Raw genomic sequence first — 24,557 nt, forward strand, 5'->3', positions numbered from 1 at the left:
GGGTAGAGGGGGAGAGAGAGGGGGAGAGGGGGAGAGAGAGGGGGAGAGGGGGAGAGAGAGGGGGAGAGAGAACGTGAGTCGGGGAGGACCAGAGAGAGAGAGGGAGACACAGAATTCGAAGAAGGCTGCAAGTTTTGAGCTGTCAGCACAGAGCCTGATGTGGGACTCGAACTCATGAACCATGAGATCATGACCTGAAATGAAGTCAGATGCTCAACCAGCTGAACCACCCAGGTGCCCCTGGAATCTCTTTTTTAAAAGCAGTTTACCCACTGAGGGCTGACTGGATTGAACCATACCTAGATTAGGACTTTTCTTAAATTTGACTGCTTAGGCTACCTGAGACTTAATCTCTTAATTTCAGGTAAATTCCAAATGAGTTAATTTTTATTGACTCAATAGAATGTTTGAGCACCTACTGTAATGCCCATAATGGAGCCAAACGTCATGTCTACCGCATCTCCAAGCAACTGCAATAACCACACACATAAAAACAGGACAGGCAGCAAGGCATATATCAGGGAGGGGTTGGCAAACTTTCTGTAAAGGACCAGATAGTAAAATGTTATGCTTTGTGGGCCATCCAGTCTCTGTCACAAATACTCAACTCTGCACTGTAGCCTGAAACCAGCTACAGACAATATGTACATGAATGAACATGGCTGGGTTCCACTAAAACTTTATTTACAAAAATAGGCAGCGGGCTGGATTTGCCCCCAAACAGTAGTTTGCCCTAGCATACAGCACTGATTCCCAAATGTTACTTATCGTCAGAATCTCCTGAAGGATTTTTCTCATTTCTTTAAATAGAGTTCTGGGCCCCATCCTCAGAGATTCTCATTCAGTAGGCCTTAGAGTGTGGTCTGAAAATCTGTATTTTCAAAGTGTCCCTAAGTAATTCTGATTCACATTTGTGTCTAGAAATTACTGGTGCCAAAAGAATGTAATATTGAGAGTCAGAAGATGCTGGATAAAGTCTTATGACTATAATTATCTTAGAGAAGTTTTTTAATCCTTCTAAGCAGAGATAACTATTATGTAAGATTGTACACCCATTGATTCATTAAGTATTTGTTAAACTCCTTCCAAGTATAAAAGCACCATGTTAAATATAAGAGGAACAAGACATACGTGGTTCCTAAATACACAGGGCTTGCAGTTTAGAAATATTAAGCAGGGATGTTAAATAAATAATAACACAAATAAACTGGTACAATTATGATAAATTTAAGCTAATGAGGTAATACAGGTTGCCTTGAGGGTGCAGAACAGGAAAATCTAATTTGTTACTGGGATCAAGGAAGATTAACATTATTAACTCATATAAGGAAAATGACTTATGCTTTACAGATGGTTTCAATTATTTATTCAACTGCTGTTTGAGCATTCTTCTGGGTGCCAGGCAGTATTCTCAGTGCTGGGATAAGACAGTGCTGGGATAAATTCCTCACGGAATTTACATTCTGGGGTATATCACGAGGTACCATTAACACATAACCAAATAAATAAGGTAATAAGTGATAAGCATTCGAAGGAAATAAAATAATGTGATAGACAGAGGCTGTCTATCTAATATCTTAGATGGCCAAATTATGGACAGATGCTCTATGGAGAAAACACGTGGGCTGAGACTCTATAGTCATCTCATTTATGTTACTGAATAATGCTTATGAAAGTATTTTATAAACTCTAATGCACACCACATTACAGCTACACTTATTATTAGAAAATAAAATCTCTGCCCTGAAGAGAGTTACACACCACGTAGAAGTACCTTTAAAAAATTAAAAGTCCGCAATAATGTAAAGCAGAAGAGATCCACCAAGTCGAATGCATGAATCCCTTTCTCTAATACTCATTCATTCAATCCTAGTTCTGGGCACGGGTGATCTAGAGCAAAGAATGAAACAGCAAAGTCTCTGCCGATATGGAGCTTACTTTCCAAAGGGGAAGAAAAAACAATAAACAAACAGATAAATATATGTCGGATGGTGGAGAGGGCAACAGAGACACCAGGTAATATACAATTCCTGGCCCTTTTCAAATAAAGAAAAAATAAAGCAAAGTAAAAGGGAAAGAGTGTTGAGGGTATGTGTGTGCTATTTTAGGCAGGATGATCAAGAAAGGCATCTTGATGGGGTGATACCAAAAGTTGAGGCCTGAAGCTCCCTCCAGCCCTTGGGTGAATACTTGCAATGATGAGAAACTCCTTATTCTGTTTATTCAATGGTACAAACAGATGGACTTAGACCTATACAGTCAGCCAAAGTCAGCCTCCTTCTAGCTTCTACCAGTTGGTCCTGGCCATAATATATGAGAGAGATTATATATATTATATATCAATGCTGCTAATTTGAGCCAGCTACACGAGGCACCTCCATTCATGGTGGCTACTATTCTGACCACACTTCTCTACAAGAACTCTATTTCATTCTACCTGAAGTGCGGAACCCAAATTCCTAAGAGAAATAAAGACAATTATAGTCTTTAGATGAGAAATTCTACGCTAAGATTACTGTCTGAAAATGTTCCGTTGTTTATATGTGCCATAATTTATATAAGTTAATGACAGTGTTTGTAAAATACTATTGATGGTCATGTAAGTGTTTTCTAATTTTTGATGAGTATCTTTGCATACATATATTTTTTAACACTTTTAAGATGATCACTTTAGGGCAAATTCCTAAGAGTAGGGTGAATGGACAAAGAACAGGTTATTTTATATTTTGATACAATATAAGTCCCACCAACAGTGCGTACGAATATGTTTCTTACATCCTTGCTAAAATGGAGACTTAACAATCTCTATACTTTTGTCAAGTCTTACAAGTGAAAAAGCAAAATACTGTCATACTTTTATATGCAATTCTTTGATTACTAATAAAGTTGAAGGTCATTTTAGGCTCATTAGTTTATTTATAGTTTATTTTGTCATTTTTCATTGAGGTATTCTTTTGTCTTCTCACAGATTCTAAGAGTTCTACGTAGACTAAAGATGTTAGTCCTTCGCCTGTCATATATGTTGTAGACATTTGTCTCTGTCTGCTAGGATTTGCCCTTAAGTTTCTCAGTCTTGTCTTTTATGACTTCCTGGCTTTCACATCATGCTTTCTTCCCTTCAGCACTATAAGAGACATTAACCCATGTTTTCTTCTAGTATTTCTCCAGGTTTCATTTTATTTTTAACATTTAAATGATCTATTTCAAATTTATTCTGTGAGACAAATAAGGCAAAGATAAAGCTTTCCTTTTCACCTTTTATTCAATAAATGTCCTCACCATCATTTTTGAAGAAATCATCTTCTCCCCACTGATTGGAAATGTCACTGTGGTCGTATGTTAATTTCTTATATACATTTGGGCCTATCTCTGGACCCTGCCTTCTGTTCCTCTCATCAGTCAGTCTACTCTAAGATGAGGAGTATTTTGTTTCATGTAATTTCAAAACCAACTGAACCACTTTTAATTTTTCATAAGGCACCCTCAACTGTGTTTTCTTGGCACTTTCAAATGATTAATAAGTTATGGCATATCCAGTGCTAATAAAACCCTGTTGTGAGACAATGTACAACGCCTAAGTTTACGAGTTACACAGTGGCTCATTCTCAAAATATTGTCCATAGGTCTTTTAGATCACTAGCTTGATATTTTTTAATGAATCATCTAAAGATAAAACACCAAGCCAAAAAAAAAAAAAAAATTCTGACTCATCCTGTCTCTCAGAACAAATCCCACCATTTCTCAGCTCCTATCATTTCTCAGCTCCTATAACATCCTGTTCACACCTTTATTTTCGCATCTTCACATCATATCGTTATTTACATAAGCTCTTCACAGATAGCAGCTACCTTTATTGTTATTTTTTAAAAATCTTCACTGTTTAACACACTGCCTGAAACTGAATCCAGTTCCCATAAAAGTTTAGTGAATGAAAAGAAGAAGCAAGGATGCACCAGAGCTTCTCTTTTCTGGACAAGTACGATTACGCTGGTGATACTCAAATTTACTTCTGGGAGCTGTACTTTGAGATGGACAGAAGAAACCAAAGTCTAAACGGTGCCCTAAGTGGCAAGGGGACACAAAACCATGTCACCTGAGGAGCAGCTGAAGGAACACTGACACTGAGCTTGCAGAAGAAACCAATCTTGGAGTCAATTTGCCATCCATCCACCAATCCAACAAATATTTATCGTGTGCAAAGCATTGTGCCAGGTGCTGGAGACACCACCGTGATCAAATATTGTTCTTGCCCTCACGGAGCTTCAGTAGGAGCCAGAGGCTAGAGAGCCAACTACAGAAAGTGTGGTAAGTGCCATGCTTGGCTGTGGAGGGCGCTAGAGGAGGTCTTGTAGAAGGATTCCCAGGGAAGTAACCTTGATACTTGTAAGGAGTCAAAGGGTAAGCAGGAAGTCAGACAAGAAGAAAGACAATTCTTTGTTTTTAGAATCTTTTGTTTCAGACTGAAAGAAAAACATGTATAAAGTCCCAGAAGTAAGAAAAAGCACTTCTAAAAATGGAATTATTTTGGTATGGCTACTGGGCAGAGTTAAAAAACCAACCAACCAACCAGTAGTTGAGGAAGGAGGTGTTAGATAAAAGCAGTGCCCAGGTGTCAGAGAGCCTCCTCAACCACACCGATGAGAAGAGGAAGCACCGAAGGCTCTGGGGCAGGAGTCATTCTGTGTGCGGTGTGAAGGATGGACTTGGAGGGCAGGGCTGGAGGCAGGAAGACGAGTGAGGAAGATATTCTAATAACCTATATGAGACAAGGTGCTTTGACCAGGACAGACAGAGTGGCAGTGGGCAGGCAGTCCCTAGAGCTATCTTTTAATATCTGGAGGCTGGTGAGGGAAAAGCTGGCTACACTATTCCATGTTGCCCTAAAAGTTCAAAGTATGCCTGAGAGAATTGACAAAGAAACAGATTTTGGCCCAATAAATCAACCTGTCTAAATATGAAGCGAGTTCCTGAGGAAGGCTGTAAGTCCCCAACAACAATGAAAAGTTCAAGACAGGGGCGCTTGGGTGGCTTAGTCGGTTAAGCGTCCGACTTCCGCTTAGGTCATGATCTCGTGGTTCGTGGGTTCGAGCCCCACGTTGGGCTCTGTGCTGACTGCCAGCTCAGAGCCTGGAGCCTGTTTCAGTCTGTGACTCCCTCTCTCTCTGACCCTCCCCTGCTCACGCTGTCTCTCTCTCTCTCCTAGAAATAAATAAAACATTAAAAAAAAAAAAAGTTCAAGACAAGGCATTTTATAAGATACTCAAAATGTTGAATTTTGAAATGCTGGGTCAAGTTAGATTATTTTAAGGCTTCTTCCAAACTCAGATTCTAAAAATCTACTGAACTTAATTTCTTTAAAATTTTTTTTGTTTATTTATTTAGAGAGAGACACACAAAGCACAAGCAGGGGAGGGGCAGAGAGAGATGGAGACACAGAACAGAAGCAGGCTCCAGGCTGAGCTGTCAGCACAGAGCCCATTGTGGGGCTCAAACTCATACACCATGAGATTATGACCGGAGCTGAAGTTGGAAGTTGGGTGCTTAACCGATTGAGCTGCCCAGGCACCCCATGAATTTCATTTCATTTTGATATTTGGGGCTGCTCTCTATGCTTGATGGGCAAAATGAAATATGCAGGATTAACTCATCAGAGCCTGTCTCTGGCTATGCTGGCGCTGTGTTATGATAGCCTCTACTCCTTGCACAGGAAAAATATATTTCCAAATTTTAACATCACTTCTTGTATCTACTTATGTTAAACCGAGTATCTACGTTTTACAATTCCCTATGAATAAAACAGATTGTTCACAACATACCTGAACTTGTCACTGAACTACAGGTAATTGTTATCATTCATATTAGCAACAAAACCAGCAACAGCTCTCACAGAGTATCCTCCGTCTGCCCACCCCATATTCAATATCTCCCAAGTTCATCATAAGCTGAAAAGTAGGCTTTATTCCCATTTTAAAGATGAGGACAGACATAGGCTCAGAAAGATTAAGTAATTTTCCCCAAAATCACTGAACTGGTAAGCAGACAATAGGAATTTGAACTAAGGCCTGCCTGATTCTTAGGTCCATGATTTTTATGACAAAAACTAGTGCCTTCCAAAGCCTGAGGTAAGTTTTAAGTCATTAAGTGACTATCATTTATTGTCTATCAAGTGCCAGGCCTTTTACCTGCATTATTTCAACTCATTCGTTTCATCAGCTCACATTCATAGAACGCTTCACTTCAAAGAATGGTCCAAGATTTGACTTAGAATAATGTCTGAGGATGGTCCCTCGACAGAATGAAAATAACAATCCTCAAAAGTTGAAAAGTATTTGAGAGGTTTTAAGATGTTTTCACGTCCATTAGCTCGTGTAACCTTGTTAACAACCTTGTGGAGTAGGCATTATGAGACTAACATCCCCATTTTCCAAGTCGGAACACTAAGGATCGGCATTACCAAGTTACTAAGTGCGGCTGGCTTTCAAAGAACCCAGGAGCTCTGACTCCTGGTCTAGCATTCTACTCCTCTACATCACCTTCTTTGTCAGTGGGCAATAAAAGTAATGTTCTGGGGAGAAAAGGCAAGAGGAAGCAAAAAGATAATGATAATAATAGAGGTGAACACATGAAGTCACAGAACAAGTAAAGATATTCAACAAAAATCGATAAAGCCATTAGGATATCAGTATTTGTGTAACATACAGAAAGATTTTAAAAGACCAAGATGAGACTGATGTTTAATGTAGAAACCCTGAAGGCTCATTAAGAATTACTGACATTAGCATTATTTCTCAAATCCTAGTCCTGAGGTATACTCTGTAAGCATGAAACCGGATGCGGAAGCAGTCTGACCTTGGTATTTGAACTGTTAATATTTCAGACTGCGTTTAGTTAAAAAATTTACAAAATCTTTAGGTTTAATTTCAGTTTGTTATATCTCATGAAAAATTTCTTTTGGGGAAATCCCACCAAATTCTGACTGAGAGTCAACAGGGGTTTGTTTTCGTTCTGGAGTCACCGAATTAAGGGTAGCTTCCAGTTGGAGTCGGCCCCTGTTCCTCCGTGCGCTCTGCGTAACTACCACCCCCCACCCCTGCTGGCTTGGTCTGCACTTCCGGTAAGACTGGCTGCACGGGCGTGAGGCGGAAGAACACAGGACACACGGGTCCGTGCGACGCACAGGACGGCACCCTGGTCCTCGTCACGCTCGAATCTCTGCTTTGGTTATTATCCGTATTTAACAGAAATACAAGAAAGAAATCTTACCTAGTTCCAGGATGTCAGTAGCTTCTATTAAAGAAAAAAATGTTACAGCATAAGTCATTGGGACAAGTACACCAAAACAAAGAAAGGTGAGGTTCTGGGGTAAAATGAAGGCTTGAGAGTTTGTGTAATCCAACCCTCTCATGTTAAAAGATGCTGAGTGTGTTAGTAGTTGTCGCGGAATATACCACCTAACTGCATTGCTCTAAGCCTAACCTCTTAAAAACTGGAGACGCAGAGAGGCCAACCGGGCTTGAAGCTGTGAGGCTACTTCGAGATGACCTGTACTCAGAGTCTAAGTCTCCTGCTTCCAGTTCAAAACGAAACACACCGCTTCTAATAGACACCTCTACAAACTCTAATATTTGCGTGTGCTTCCATCAGTGAATTCTTGATACCTCAGACCTCTCAGAACAAAGGTTTTATGATAAGAGATGTCAAATTATTTTTCCAAGCTAAATGGAGGGCTTTTTTTCTTACCTTGATACTGGGATGCAGACTCGGAAAGGTGACCATACTTGTGTTTCCTAACATCATTCCAGTCTATCACTGCGGGAGGAGAGAGAACAGTCATGTGAAAAGAAAACGCAAGATTCGATACTTCTCTAACTCAACAGCAGGCATCAATAGTCTTTGATAAAGTAATCCCCTTCTGAGATGGTATTCTAAGGAAATAATCAAACTACAGAAAAAAAGGTTTTATTTAAAAAAACTTGAGTATTGTTTATAAAAACAAAAAAGGAGGGAGGACACCTAAATGTCCAGAAGACTGATTAAGATACCACAGCACATTTATCAGTTGACAAAGGGTTTTGCAGCTTGAAATTTTTACAAAGGCTACACAACAAAATGGGGAACTGAATAAAGTTCTGATGTTATCTGGTAAAATATGAGAGCAAAAATTATATTCATGGAATAATAGAAATTATATAAAAAGCTGAAAACAAAGAACAGCCCTGCTCTGGGCTCAATTGTGTGCCTTCCCACCCCCCTCCCACACTTCAATGTGACTGTATTTGGAGACAGGGTCTTTAAAGTAACTACATTAAAATGAGATCATTTAACATCATTAAAATGAGCCCTAATCTAACAAGACTGGTGTCCTTATAAGAGGAAATTTGGACACATAAAGGGACAGAGAAAAGAGTACATGAAGACAGAAGATGGGCATCTAAAAGCCAAGAAGAGAGGCCTCAGAAAAAAGTCAACTCTACCTATACCTTGATCTCTGACTTCCAGCCTCCAGAAACAGGAGAAAATAAATTTTTTTTCTTTAAAGTGTATTTATTTATTTTGAGAGAGAGAGAGAGATCGCACGCAAGTGGGGGCAGGGCAGAGAGAGAGAGGGAGAGAGAGAATCCCAAGCAGGCTCCGCATCATGAGCACAGAGCCCAGTGTAGGGCTTGAACTCATGAACAGTGAGATCATGACCTGAGCTGAGATCAGAGTTGGACACTTAACCAACTGAACCACCGAGGTGCCCCGAGAAAATAATTTTGTTTAAATCACCAGGTCTGTAATCTTTGCAGTCGTAGCAAACTAATACAACCCTAAAAGTTATCACTAGAAAAAAGAAAAAAAAAACAACAAGAAGCAAACACAGCAACTATAAGCATCTGGTTATCTTTGGGTAGTGGTCCTACTCCTCCTACCCTTATTTTCTAATCTCGTATATTTTCAATTTTTTTAATAAAGAGGACAAGTTACTTATATAATGGAAATACATTTTTCTTGTTTGAAAATTTAGAGGGAAAATCCATTCCCTCCTATCTCTTTTTTTTGTCAAATCTGCCTAGTAAAGCCTCAGACTTAACTCTGGTTAAAGCCGCTTATCCACCATGCCTACCCCAACAGCTCACAAGTGCTGAAGAAAACCAAATGCAAGCTTACTGGTTTCACTTCAAACTCATGACCATAATTCTCAAATGCTATTTAACACTGTCTAGAAATCATACCACATTTCCATACTGTGTCTGCTTGTCCACCTTCCCCCAAAAAATTTATTTATTTTTCTTTCTCCTCATACTCCAAATAGTCCCTCCCTCACCTTCACTCTTAGGTACAATGTTAATTTAGGGTTCGTTGAGAAAAGAGAAATAAGGGACAGGAAGCCTCTATATGCCCCTCAGGAAGGCACAGGCTCCATCATGTTTAGTGGCATATCCCCCATGCACAGTAGAGTAGCAGGTGCTCAGTCAGTGTCTTACTCATTCATCATTCTTTCTGACTGCTCTTCTATTGCTGTGGATGAAGGGTCTGTTTTTATCAAAAGGCAACCCTCCGGTTTTGCTCCAGATCCCATTTCCTCTCATCCTCTCAAGGACTTTGCATGTATTTCCTTTCTAGACCATTTGCATCTGCATCTTTACTGCCCCGTCATCTCCTACCAAACAGATCAACACAAAAAAACAAACAAGTACCCCTTCTCCAACCTTCTCTTAATCCCATGTACATCCCTCCTGCCTTCTATTTCTCAGGAAAACTTACTTTAAGAGTTATCTATAGTTATTGCTTCTCACTTCTTCACATTAATTATCTCCTCATTCAAACAGGGTTTTCCTGTTCACCACTCCACTGAGATCACTCCCAAACTCATATTTCTAGCACTGACCTCCTCTTGGAATTCCACACTTACATATAATCTCTACATAGTTACCACATCAGATGTTTCAAATTTAACATGGCTAAAACAGGATGCCACCTCTTGCAAACCTGTTCCTTTTTTTAAAAGTTTTTATTTAATTTTCAGTTAGTTGACATATAGTGTAATATCAGTTTCAGATGTACAGTAAAGCGATCAACACTTCCATCCATCCACTAGTGCTCACCGTGAAAGTGCATGCCTTAATCCCAACACCTATTTAATCCATCTCCCCAGCACCCCTCTGGTGACCATCAGTTTGTTCTCTACGGTTGAGAGTCTGTTCCTTGGTTTGCCTCTCTCTCCTTCTGTCCCCTCTTTGCTCGTTTGCTTTGTTTCTTAAATTCCACATATGAATGAAATCATGTGTGATGGAGAGGCCATTTATTGGTTTGGGGAGACAACCTGTCCTCTTCTTCTCTCCCCCAAACCAGTAAATGGCATCTCCACCGCCAAGCTGTTCAAGCCAAATATCCCTGATGTCATCCTTGATGCTGCTATGTCCTTTACACTCACATCCACTCAGTAAGTTCTGCTGGACCAGGTCCCCAGCCCATCTACCACTCATTCCACTGCTCACACTCTATTTCTAGTCACCATCCTTCTTACCTGGACCATTAGGACGACCTGCTGACTGGAATCCCTGCTTCCACTCTTGTCCTACTCCAACCTACTCACCATACGGGGCTCAGAGTGAGCATTTTAAAACGCAAAACAGCTAATGTCATTCTTCTCCTCAAGGGTAAATGGCTTCCCAAGAGCTTCCCACTGAATTAAGGATGCTTTGCACAGATATGCAGGATTTGGCTGCTGCCATTTCTCTGATCTTGCCCCATGATACCCCCCCCCAACTTTTTTAAAGTTTACTTATCTATTTTGAGGGGGGGAAGGAGGAAGGGAAAGGAAGAGGGAGAGGGAAGGAGAGACAGCACTAGTGGGGGAGGGGCAAAGAGGGAGGGAGACAGAGAATCCCAAACAGGCTGCATGCTGAACACAGAGCCCTACATAGGACTCCATCCCATGAACCATGAGATCATGACCTGAGCCAAAATCAAGAGTTGGATGCTTAACCAACTGAGCCACCCAGATGCCCCAGGACTTTTCCGTTTTCCACTACACTCTAGTCACACTGGCCAGTGTCCCACCCCAAGTGTTTGCTTTCTCTCCTGGTTGGACATCCCTTGTCTTTCTAGTACCTGTCACGTTTGTTCTCCTCTAAATCATTAATAAAGATGATAAACTTGATCAGGCTAAAAAATTGCTGACAGAGACAAAAGATATGAGGGTATCATAACTGAATTCATGCTTTAAATTTTTTCACAATAATTTTTGAATTATTTTTGATTAGAAAGAATGTATTCCTAAAAATTAAATATATAATATATATTCCATTTATGTACAAGTTTTCAGTATCATATCACTTAAGTAAAGATGAGCTACTAGCATACACAAAACGGATTCAGGAAGCTACAATAAATTGAAACCAGGCTGTAAGATCACTAATACAATTAATAAAACAATTTAAAATCAACCAATACAATTTACAGGAAAAAATACTCTAATAATGAGAAGAAAACAAAAGCCAGATCCAATGATGAAGCAAAATGAACAAAATAATTAACAAACTTAACTGGGCAGGAAGGCATTGAAATAAGCTTCCATAAGACAATGAAAAAGGTACTTCTGAGAAGAAATACTTGAAACTCCTGGCACAAACAAGTGGAACCGGGAAAGCAGTGCCCAAAGAAGAAAAGGAGACAGCAACCACATTCATTACAAACTGCTTAATTTTTTTAATTTTTTTTTTTAAATTTTTATTTATTTCTAGGAGAGAGAGAGATAGACAGCGTGAACAGGAGAGGGTCAGAGAGACAGGGAGACACAGACTCTGGAACAGGGTCCAGGCTCTGAGCTGGCAGTCAGCACAGAGCCCGACGCGGGGCTCGAACCCAAGAACCACGAGATCATGACCTAAGCGAAAGTCGGACGCTTAACCGACTAAGCCACCCAGGCGCCCCTAAACTGCTTAATTTTTAAGCATCGCCATAAATTACCCAGTGGATTAGGCCACCATCTCTGTATCAATTCTTTTTTTTTTTTTTTTTTAATTTTTAAAATGTTTATCTATCTACTTTTGAGAGAGACAGAGAATGAGTAGAGGGGTGGAGAGAGAGAAAGGGAGACACAGAATCTGAAGGAGGCTCCAGCCTCTGAGCTGTCAGCACAGAGTCTGACGCGGGGCTCGAACTTGTGAACTGCAAGATCATTACCTGAGCCAAACTCGGATGGTTGCTCAACCGACTGACCCACACAGGTGCCCCACATTCCTGTATCAATTCTTAAATGTACAGAATGCAGCATCTAATAGAGTTCCACACGTAAAAACAGGAGCTAGTCACCTCTAAGTTTTCAAAGCATTCTAAGACTAATAGCCATGTTTCAGAATATTGTAGGATATGTAGCTGCTACATTTAAAATAGGTGAGTTTACTTTAGTCTCTCTCCTCAGGCAGTGTATTTCTTCTCCTGTAGTCCTTCTCCCACTTAGTGATACATCAGAAACCTGGAGTCCTCTTTAACTGTCCACTCTCTCTTGTCCACCAAATCTAACCAGTTATCAAAATCTGTCAGTTTTACTTCTAAAATGACTGTCTCCTCTGCTCCTTTTCTGAGTTTAAGAGTTCATTCTCTCTCACCTTGACCAACAGAAACAGCTACTTCATTCCTGTCTGTGACATCACCCCTTTCCAACTCATACTTTAGCATTCAGTTTTAAAATACTTATATTTATGTATCTTAAAACTAAGATTAGCTAAAACATGTCGCTACTCCTTTAAAAGTCTTCAAAGGTCAAAACCTAAACTGTCTCCATAATAAACATGCCATATGTGTCTGGACATCTCCTCCCTTCTCTATTTGGGAGATTCTTTTTATTCACCATGGTCCAGGATACATGTTACTTTCTAATATCTTTCTGGCAACATCCCTAAGCAGAGCACTATTTCTGTCTCCTACTTCTATCCTGTTCCAGGTGTCAGAGGTAAATACTACTAACCCAGCCAGTATTCTTGGGGCTTGACACATAGTGAGCCCCTTTTTCTTTCTGAAAAAAGAAAAGAAAAAGGTTGTCTTTTTACCAAACTCAGAAACAGGTATGCAATGAGAGAAAATCACACATAGTAAAAAGTCAATATTTATTTTTAAGAAATTTTTAAAATCTATTTTTGAGAGAGAGAGAGAGAGAGAGAGGGAGAGAGAGGGAGAGACTGAGAGTGAGCAGGGAAGGGGCAGAAAGAAGGGGAGACAGAACCCAAAGCAGGCTCCAGGCTCCGAGCTGTCAGCACAGAGCCCGACACGGGGCTCAGACTCATGAACTGTGAGATCATGGCCTGAGCCGAAGTCAGACGCTCAACTGACTGAGCCATCCAGGTGCCCCGAGAAGTCAATATTTAAATGCAAGCTTTCATCAAAACAATTTGGACACATAAGTGAATACTTAGATACAGAATCCACTAGAGTTAAATTATCTATCAATTATTCATGTTAAATAAGAAATAATTAAAAACAAATCTTCTAAAACTGTAGATAAAAGTCATTTATATATTGATTTTGGAGTTTTCTTCCACTGCAGATATACTATTTCAATACCTAGGCTAATATTAAAAATGTACTTGCTATCATTTACTGAGTACAGTTTCCGCTTCAATTTTGCAAGACGAAAAAAGTTGCAGAGATGGATGGTAGGAATGGTTGCACAACAATGTGAATGTATTCAATGCCACTAAACTGTACACTTAAAAATGGTTAAAATAGTAAATTCTGAGTTATATACCTTTTATCACAATTTTAAAAATTCAATTAATTTAAAAAAATGAACCTGCATTTCTGGGATGTCAGAAGGCTCAGAAGTTGCCATACTGATTCCATTTCACATTCAACTAACACCTATCATTGTCATATGCCAGGCCCAGGGCCAGGCGGTTTCATATATATCACCTCGGGTATTATCAAGTATGTATCTGCAGGTGAAGAGTAAGGATCTGGAGCTCAGAAAGTTGAACAGGACCACAGAGAGGAAGGGCTGGTTAGGCAACAGCAATGAAAAATATGCAATAATAGTTCATAAATGAAAAACCGAATTGAACTAATGCCCTGAATTGTATTTATATAGTTTTATTTATGCAGTAAACATGAATAATCTGCTGTTTGTCAGGCACTATCCTGGGCACTTAAGATAAGTCACTGGACAAAACAGATAGAAACTCCTGCTTCTCATGACGTTTACATTCTATTCCACAGGTTTCACAAAATGTGATCTCTGGACAGGAGACATCTGAAATAGGATTCACTGCAGGGAAGCAGATGTCAGAACGAGACTTCCTGGCAAGGAGAACTAGCCTGCAGGGGATGGGTTATTCGTTCCCTAAGGAGTATAAACAGAAAGCCTGGATGACCACCTATCACCAAAGATGCCGAAACTTTTCCAAGCTGAGAAGGAATTTATGGGTTGTAAGGGGATTAATTACATAAACTTCTAAGATCCTATTCAACCCTGGAGTTCTATTTCGCTAAGCATCAAATAATATTATGCGGCCGAGAGCGCAACATATCCATAACTTGTGTGCGCGCACGTGTGTGTGAGCACATGACTATGAACTATTTACCAGTATAAATTACGTCTCATTCTCCTTTATAGCTCATGTGTCTAAGTCCATGAAATGAATGAATGAATACAATGTCACAGGCTAAAAGACAGTGGATTGCTTCCTATTAAATCTTATTCAATTTGACACTTAAATTCCATTTCCAACTTGCTATTTTCAAAATAACCCTCTAAAGCCTTTCCTATTTCCAGATTGAAATGATATTAATCTACTCTCTAAAAAAAAAAATTGACTACACATAGGTTCCAGCTCTGTGCTAGGGAATGGGGGATTCAAAAAATAGCAAGATACTCTCCCTTTAGCATAGAAGAGGGAGAAAGATACGGAAGTAAATGTGATAAAGTACTATAGGTACTGCATTAAAAGTAAATGAGGGCTCAGAAGGTAGAGGAGAGGGGAGGAGCCAGTTCTATCTGGGAGACAATAGGGGGAGAAATTAAGACTTTCATGGCAAAGGAATTGTGTCTTGGGGATGGAGTAATAAGAAAAGTATATCAGGGCATCTGGGTGGCTCAGTTGGCTAAGTGTACAACTTCAGCCTAGGTCACGATCTCACGATTTGTGAGTTTGAGCCCCACCTCAGGCTCTGTGCTGACAGCCCAGAGCCTGTTCGGATTCTGTGTCTTCCTCTCTCTCTGTCCCTCTCCTGCTCATGCTCTGTCTCTGTCTCTCAAAAATAAATAAATGTTAAAAAAAAATTTTTTTAAATAAAATAAAGAGAGGGAATAACGTAAAGAGAGAAATGATGCCATAAACACTATGTTAGACCTGCCCTAACATGGTAGCCACTAGCCATATGTAGCACCCAAAATGTGGCAAGTGGGACTAAGAAAGTGAATATTTAATTTTGTTTTAATTTTTGTATTAATTTAAATTCATAACTAACATTCAGTACAGTTATGGGGGAAAACTTTTAAAGTATGTTTGGAACAAAGCTGGGTAAGAGACTCTACTTCTGCGATTGAAAATTGTTGAAATCTAAATACGAGTCAATCATTTCTGTCAAAACTTAGTGTCTGATTTGAGATGTGCTATAACTGTAAAACATATACCAGATTCTGAAGACTGAGTATAAAAAAAGGAATGTGGAATAGCTCCTTATGTATTTTTATACTGGTGACATGTCAAAGCAGTATTTTAGATATCCTAGGTTAAATAAGATATACTATTAAAATTAAATTTCCCTATTTCTTCTTTACCCTTTTCAGTGTGGCTACTAGAAAATTTACCATTTTGTACCTGACTTGCATTGTAATTCTACTGGGCAGTGCCATGCTGGGCAACTGTAGTTCAATGTGGCTGGAGCAGAAGGTATGTTAAGGGGTATGACAAGAGAAGTAAAATGTGGTCAGTGTCAGTGCCTATATATTTTACTATAATGGAGAAGCCAGATGTACAATAAGCAAAAAGAATCCAATGGGCAGAGAAGTAGAGGTGAGGGGCAGAGGAGAGACTATCCTAATGGTCTATGGGACCTTGGCTCTAGAGGCTCATTACACTCTTGCTTTTCACATGGTTTAGTTGTTCAGCCTCTCTAGTAATTAACAGAATCCTGTTTTATATGTAGAGACAGAAGAAAAGGCTTTAGAGAAACTAAACTTGACATGATTTTAGTGTCAAGTGGAAGAGCAAACTTAATCTCAGACAAATCATACCACCTGAGGAAATCCCAAACAAAGGATAAAAAAAGAATAACACATAATAATATAGAAAACTATGCTTAACATAGAGATTTCATCTTTAAAGATTCCTGATAAGATTCTAAGTTTCTACAAAGCTAAAATTTCATTTAGAATCTAAACTCTGAAACTTATGAGATGCTTTTCTATGAAATTCAACTAATACTATTAAAAATATCACTATTGGGACACCTGGATGGCTCAGTTGATTGTTATTTGACTCTTGGTTTTGGCTCAGGTCCTGATCTCACGGTTTGTGAGTTTGAGTCCCACATCAGGCTCTGTGCTGACAATGCAGAGCCTACTTAGGATCCTCTCTCCCTGCCTTTCTCTCTCACACTCCTTCTCTGTCTCTGTCTCTCAAAAATAAATAAACAGACTTAAAAAATCACTATTAAAAATGGCAAGAATGCATACCTCCTTGAAATGGCTATAAGTTTCAATAAGACATTTAAATAATACTTATTTTTTAATTTGAGAGAGCGCGAGCGAGCATGACTGAGAAAGAGAATAAGAGGGTGAGAGAAAGAAAGAATCTTAAGCTGGCTCCATGGAGCCTGATATGGGGCTCAAGGAATCATGACCTGAGCCAAAATCAAGTAGGACATTCAACCGACTGAACCCCCCAGGCGCCCCAACATGTAAATATTTAAATGCTAGACAAAGTGTCTAGCATGGTGCCTAACACAGAGAAAAAAATTCATTAAATAATAAGTTTTTCTTTTCTTAATAATAATCTATAGTGTGGCTGAACTGTTACAGAAATATCTTCAAATATTTAAAAAGCAGAACTTCCAATTCCTTCCACAACCTAAAAAAAACTGATGACAAAATAGCAAAAAAGACACTGTGGCTAAAAGAAATGGATAACGAATGATAAAATTAGTAACGAGGAGTTCCTTAAAGTCAGTCTTTGCTAAATATCTTAATCCCTCATACCTCCAGAATAGGGCAAAAAGATACTTACCACTAGGCTGCATAGTCAATGGACTTAAAACTGGTCAAGGAGTTAAGAAGTTTGGGATTTATCCCTGGATCCACCAATACCTTACTCTGACCTCTGACAAGTCAGTTTCTCTGTATGTTAATTTCTCCATCTGCAGAATGGGGGTGGGAGGAAGGAGGACACTTATTACCCCTTAAACCATGAGACTTAAGTATTAACAAAGTGGTTACATTATTTAAAAAGTAGGACATTCAGATACATCTTTTTTTGCTTATTAGAATAACTCAGCATTGGATAGTACCTTATAGCAAGTACCACAGGTTTAACGTAACTAAGCCTCAATATTCACAGCAATGAAGAATATAGATATTTGCTACATTTGGTCCCAAGCAAACACTGCAAAGAAATATAACTTCCAGCTAACCAGGTTAAGCCAAAAGCTTAAAAGATACTAAAAATCCATTAACATGGTACTATGGATTGAACATGTTCCCTCCAAACTCATATGTTAAAGTCCCAATCCCCAATGTGGCTGTATTTGGAGCTAGGACTTTCAGGAAGATAACTAAGGTTAAATGAAGTCATAAGGGTAGGGCCCTAATTTGAAAGAACTGGGGTCCTTATTAGACAAAGTCAAGGCACCAGAGAGATCTCTCTCCTTCTCCCTAACCCTCTTCCTCTCTCTCTGCCCAAATACATAAGGAGAAAAAGGCTAGGTGAGGTCATGGCCAAAAAAGTGCTGTCTGTAAGCTGAGAAGAGGCCTGACCAGAAACAAACCCTGCTAGCATCTTGATCTTGGACTCCAGACTCAGACTATGAGAAAGTAAACTTCTACTGTTTAACTCACCCAGCCAGGGGTATTTTGTTATAAAACTCTGCACAGACTAATGTACATGGTCATAAGACAAATGAAGCCGTAGCAATGCTTTTCGAGTACCTACCTCATGCAACACTATTCAGGTTCCAAGTTGCCCTAAAGAATCTTCAATGTTTCTTTTAACATAGTTTGGTAGTAAAATAAAGCAAAACAAAATGAAAAATACCAAATTGGAAGTCAAAATTTTACCATTTGTTTGTTTTTTGTTTAAGTAGGCTCCATACCCAGCAGGGAGCCCAACGCAGGTCCTGAACTCACAACCCTGGGATCAAGACCTGAGCCAAGATCAAGAGTCAGATGCTTAATGGACTGAGCCACCCAGCCACCTATTCTGTTTTTAATGTCAAGTCTATTTTCCCTCAGAGACTATTTTTCTTTAAAGACTTTAGGCAATAACTTAACTGTACTGAGCCTCAGTTTTCTTATCCGTAAAATATGGATGATAATCCCCGTGCTACTTACTTTACAAGGTTGTTGTGAAGAACTAATGAAAAAATGGCTTCAAAAGCATGTGATACAGTAAGAAGGATTATTAAGGGAAAACTTGCCATTTGCTACCTTTCTCAGAGAGAAAATGGAAATCCTGATTAATACAATGTGCTTACAAAGAGGACACAGGATATTAGAGCCTCCTATTACTAGTTTGCCCCCTAAGGATTCGAATACTCCGTTTTTGAGTAACGACTGTAATGAATATTTGCTAGAATTACTTCTACTTTGCCTCTTCTCCTTTTGGCTTCCTCTTACTGCCGACTGCAACCTTTAAAAATTATTGTAATTCAATCCTCTTGGAGGAAGTGAAAGTGCTTGTATTTATTTCAAAAGACTGTAATGACGCTAAGGGGCTTGAAAAAGAATAACCTGAATCCTGAGAAATGCAAGTCTGGAGCCCTGAAGCACTGAGAGAGTAGTCTGTAGAATATCCTAGAAAACATATCCTTTTTGATTTCTGAGAAAGAGCACAAGAGCATAGACTAGTAATATGAAGTGGTGCTGTCCTATAGAACTTTCTGCGATGCCAGAAATGTTCTATGCCACCTAGTGGGTAGCCATTAGCCACATGTGGCTCTTTGGCACTTGAAATGTGGCCAGTGAAGAGTTGCATTTTTGCTTATAGTTTTTTATTAAATTTAAATAGACACATGTGGCCAGGGGTGACTATACTGGACAGTGCAATATCTAGAGGCTCTAAAGATTCTGTTATTTCTGGAGACCCCTGAGAGAAAAATAATATGGAGGTTGTAGAAAAATCTATAAGGCTGTGGAAGCTTCCTTTCGACATGTGACCAAACAATCATAATAGGCTATCCCCTGAAGCAAGGGAAAGTAGAAGAAATTCTCCATATATTAAGAAAAAAATTTAGTTATAAATCATCACTTACATAATAGTAATAATAATTGTAAACATTATATAGCTATTTTAAAGTGTTTACTATATTCCAGATACTGTGCTGATCATTTCAATAAAACCATGTGGTTAAATCCTCACCAGTATGACACTCCCTCCCCCCCAATTTTTTTTTTTACTAATGAGGAAATAATACCCAGAGAAGTGGAGTAATTTTCTAAAAGGTTATAACCAGTAGAAAATCCAGGATCTGAACCCAAAGTATGCTCTTAACGACACTGCCTCTCTGCAAAAAAAAAAAAAGAGAGAGACACACACACACAAAAACTCACAAGAAAGAAACCTTACAAATGCCTCTACCATAAAATAACCCGACTTAGATATTCTACCCACTTTACTACAGTAAAAACTGAAGCACTAATGCTTATTAGCTTGATCTGAACACTGAATTAATACTAAGCACAGTCTGGGATTTAATGAGGCAAAACTAGATTAAATGGAGGATGTCCATAGGTTCCATGTTTTAAATATTCATAGAGCTTAGAAAATACAAAAGAAGTAATACAAGCACATGTACATTATCAATGAGAGAGAGAGAGAGAGAGAGAAGAAGGGAAGAAGAAGGGAGCAGGGAAGGAGAGATATTTCTCTTAGAAATAGAAACTGGAAAATAGAAAAAAGAAGCATCAAATGTACTTTTGCAAACCCATTAAGGCAAGACAGAACTCTTCCGATGTTAGACAGCAGTTGTGATTTTAACAAACCATAATTCTATGCTGATACGTATAGAGGGAGAAAAGCAAAAGCTGGGAACAGAGCATCTGTCCCACTGTGGTCATGGAGCGCAAGCCACAGAGGAGGCAGGAGACAGACAAGGGACTAGGCTGGGGTGTACCACTCATTAGCCACTCTCTCTTATTAGTAACTATTCCTAGTGCCTTTTAGCTGCTTCTCTGCCTCCAGCTCTCCTTCATTTACTTTTACTCTGTTCAGAGATAAGTGTGATGAGATGGTAATATCCCTCTGGGATCATCTGCCAGAAGAGGGGGAAGGGGAAGCAAACTAGGCAATCCCTTTTTCAAAGACAGCAATAAATCCTGTCTTGTGCATGCAGCAGATGTTAACAAAGAAGATGTAACAGATCCCTCCTTGGCAATCATCCCTGCCCCCACTCCCTCTGTAGCAATTATATGTCTCTGCACGTGCACACAGAGAGAGGAACCCCAAAGAACATCAGTATTTCCTTTAATAAGCAAAGCAGTTTGCAATGAATGGCTAATGAAAATGCAGAGAAGCCATAACTCCCTTTGTCTTGCAGGCACTCTCAGTAGATTACAACTACGGATAATGTGTACCCTTTCCAGAAGTGTGACCCGGAGTGTAAGACAGGCTACAAAGCTTCCGGCTCATGTGTCTCATGTGTCTCGATCAGGGAAGAAGTTCGGTGGCACCAGTGGTGCCACAGCAATCTCTCTGGCAGACATACATGGATCTGATGTCATGAAATAAGTAAGGCACCACCACCACCACGGTCATTCCCATCAATATCCAGAGAGAAGGTGATAACAGTCCTGGATGATCTACTCTGCCGGTCAGAACACTTTGGAGGTAGAGCTTTATGTTCAAATCTAGATCCTACCCTCTGAATGAGATACAGGCACACACTCTTATTCAAAGGAAAACAACAAAGTAAAAGTTTAGAAAGCTGTGGAGGTTTAACCAGGAGAAGAGAAGACTCAGAGGAAACAGGAGAGCTGTTTGCAGATACCTGCCCTGTCCTCATGTAGAGGACAGATGAAATTTGCTCTACCTGTTCAACATTCCGCCAAGGGACAGAACTAGACTGCTGGGTGGAAGCTATAGGTAGACAGGCTTCAGCTCATTACCAGGAAGAAGTTTCTGGCAGTCAGAGGTATCCAACTATCGAATGAATTATGGGAAGGTGAGGTATGAATCTGCCATCATTGAGGGTATGGAAACAAAGGTAAGATAACCTCTTGGTGGAGGTATTAAATCATGAAAAGGAAGGAGGAGGTTGGACTAGGTAACCTTAAAAGGCCTTTCCAAATCTAAGGTCCTACAATTTTATGGGGGTATGAACCTCCTGATTTCATTATCTCAACACTGCACAACTTTAGGTCTGTAGCATAGATGGTATATATGTCTGTGTATCTGTATCTGTATCTATAACTAAGGCTGTATCTCCATGATGCCAACTATCTCTCTGAAGGCTTACAGAAGTGTGATATGGGGGCACAGGAAATATCACCATCTTCTTTCCCTTCTGCTTCTTCATCTACCACATACTGGCGCCATGGCAGGCACTTTACATAACTTATCTCTGATCTTGGAGAGTCAAGTTCCAGCTAGGCTATCATGAGACTGAGTCAGTAACACATCATCTCTGGTTTTTACTTTCCTCATTTGTAAAATAAAGAGGCTGAACTTCACTCATGATCTATAAAGTCCCTTTTAAGTGTTTTTCTACTATAAGTCTATGGGCAGTAGCAGCAAGGTACCAGCCAAATGTTTCCTCCATATCCACCACAACTTAAAACCAGGCAGATAACCTGAAATACCTTCTTTCCTTCAAATAAGGAATACTGTGTGTCGCTTTCATTTTACATAGTAAATACAGTCTTGAAAATTTAGTGTAAATGGAATTTTTTATAAAAAATGAAGTCTACTTTAAGGACACCGAGATGGCTAGTTACAAGAAATCTTTATTAAAATAAGCTCAATGTTTTACTGCAAAGTAACTTCTTCTATAAATTTGGACTTTATACATTGGATTTTCTCTTACACTACTTTGTCTTCTACCCAAGTCACCTAGGCCAGTCACATTGGAGTCTTTTCCTTTGTGCTTGGTAATCATTCAGATGGTATAATATAGAACCACAGGTTTGGAAGGAATAGTAAAACCCATTTGTGCAATGCCCCCTCCTCTCCTGCCTCCAGTTCCACCAACTCTATTCAGTGCTTGAATCTTCTCGTGACATCCCTACCAAGTCTCTGCTTATACCTTTATTGATGAAGATGTCCTCTCTTCCCAGGAAGCTCCTTCCATTCTTGGCTGTGGCTCTTGGCTTCAGGAAAGTGAGTCTCAGTATGTTTTCTATCTCAATAACCATGAGGGAATCCCAGCATACTTGCCTTAGTAATGGGAGTTTTATCTACAGCTGAACTTTTAAAAGAGGTCTCTCAAGAGAGCAAGAGAGTAATGAAACTTTCCCTTTTCATTCGGTACACTTCTGTTGCCAAAATTTTCACAGTGCGTCTATATAACTTTAATACATACATACATTAAAAAGAAGTGGTCCATGGGGCAAATGTTTATCACAGCAGTGGTAGGGAGATTGACAGGAACAAATTCCCTTAGGGGAACAAAACAGAAAGGGAGAAAATGGCATGTGTTTGATGTGACACCTCCAGGGACTCTAAAAATGTACTGGTGGGGCGGGTGTTGTTGAATGTCGGCTACCTTCATGAAAATCACTGCTGATCTCTACCTCAACTGAGTATGCCTGCCCTTTAGGCATTTGGGGGCAGCTTTCATGTGTGCAGGGAAAGTTAGCTGCTTTATGATCTCATTAAGATGAAATTCAAGACTAGCTGTATAACACATCTCGCTGTATAATGTGTCTGCTTCTGTTTCCTTCCATTTGACCTAATCCATAGTATATGATTCTGATTGGACACTCTGCCTTCTGACATTACTTCTCTATGGTCTGTTTATTTTCTTTTACCATGATGGGTTAGCATACTTCCTAATTATTCAGATTAATTACCTTATCCAAAGCTCAAGGGTATTTTTACCAAATATCCCTCGATTTCTCTCCTCTGTTATGAAGATTCTGCAGCAACCTTGCCTGGGTTCAGATTAGGTTCTATCACTTACTAGTTGTATAACAATTGGCCAAGCAACTTAACCCCCTGTACCTTTGTTTCCTCATCTGCAAAATAAAGACAACTACAGCAATAAGCTGCTGTTAAGTGCTGGAAGAATTAAATAGGACACACATACAGCACTTAGACCAGTACTTGGTCATTGCAGACACTCATCAATGTTAATTTGCATTGTTGCTTCCTTCTTCTCTGTCATCAGCAAACTCATGCCCTGCTACTAATTACGAAACTGTCTTACTAAGGCCCAGAACATTCACTTGACGATTTCTTCCTATTGGTTTTCTAGGTTCCCTCTTTATCAATCTGAAGCATTCTTGACATTTCATCTCTTCAACCTAGTTCTCTGATAAACCAGATTAAAGTGGGATTTACCGCTTAGCATACCTACCGCTACAGCCTTTTTTTAAAATGTTTATTTATTTATTTTGAGAGATTAGGAGAAAGCATGCACACATGCATGCATGCATGCATGAATAGGGGAGAGGCAGAAAGAGAGGGAGAGAAAGAATCCCAAGCAGCCTCCATGCTCTCTGCGCAGAGCCTGACATAGGGTGAGGCTCAATGTCACAAACTGTGAGATCATGACCTGAGCTGAAATCAAGAGTTGGATACTTAACTGACTGAGCCACCGAGGTGCTCCTACTACAGCCTGTTTTCATTAAATTATGATACACACTCATTACGTTCCTTTTCTTTTCAAACCTCTATTCAAAACCCATCTCTCAGAGCAGGGTTTGGAAAATTTCTTCTGTAAAGGACCAGAGAGTAAATAATTTCAGTTTTATAGGATATGTAGCTTCTGTTGCAATTCTCAACTCTGCCACTGTGGCATAAAAGCAACCATAGGTAACACATTAACAATGAACAATGGAAAGGTTTATGTTCCAAAAAGCCTTTATGTACAAAAACAGGGAGCAGACAGGCTTTGACCTATGAGCCATAGTTTGTCAATCTCTGATCTAGAGGATTCCTTCCCTAAATAGTTCTGCCTGGCTATGATCATCTCTCTGTTCTACTTCAAACATGTACCATATTTATGCTTGTAAGTATTTGTATGTGGTCAGTCTCCCACTTAGGCTGGTGTACAGATCCTTTAAGGAGAGCTATTCTTTAATTCTTTAAAGAAAATGTGTCTATGTTTGCACGTATAGGAGGATTAGGAGGAACTTAACGGAGGACAATGGGGAGAAGAAAGGGGGAAATAGTGGGAGAAAGGGGGAGAGGCAAACCATGAGA

The 24,557-nt window shown here is 39.5% G+C and overlaps 1 protein-coding gene across 12 annotated transcripts in view; it reads right to left on the reverse strand.

Annotated features, from left to right (window-relative positions):
* The window catches only part of SCMH1 (Scm polycomb group protein homolog 1), a 181,347-nt gene that overhangs the window by 115,658 nt on the left and 41,132 nt on the right, over positions 1–24,557 (reverse strand). For 5 of the 12 annotated variants that reach the window (XM_039255952.1, XM_039255951.1, XM_039255948.1 and 2 more), the window contains 2 exons: positions 7,741–7,809; positions 7,264–7,287 (listed from right to left, as the gene is read on the reverse strand). Coding sequence is in view for 8 of the 12 variants with exons in the window: in XM_039255951.1 (XP_039111882.1) it covers positions 7,264–7,287; positions 7,741–7,809 (93 nt within the window). In the remaining 4 variants the exon portion in view is untranslated. Of the gene's footprint in view, positions 1–7,263; positions 7,288–7,740; positions 7,810–17,210; positions 17,341–24,557 lie in introns of those variants that run through there. The other 7 variants (XM_039255941.1, XM_039255944.1, XM_039255946.1 and 4 more) reach the window with 5 other exon arrangements.

The sequence above is a fragment of the Hyaena hyaena genome, unplaced genomic scaffold (genome assembly GCF_003009895.1).
Source record: "Hyaena hyaena isolate Hyena2069 unplaced genomic scaffold, ASM300989v1 scaffold_551, whole genome shotgun sequence".
Classification (NCBI taxonomy): domain Eukaryota; kingdom Metazoa; phylum Chordata; class Mammalia; order Carnivora; family Hyaenidae; genus Hyaena; species Hyaena hyaena.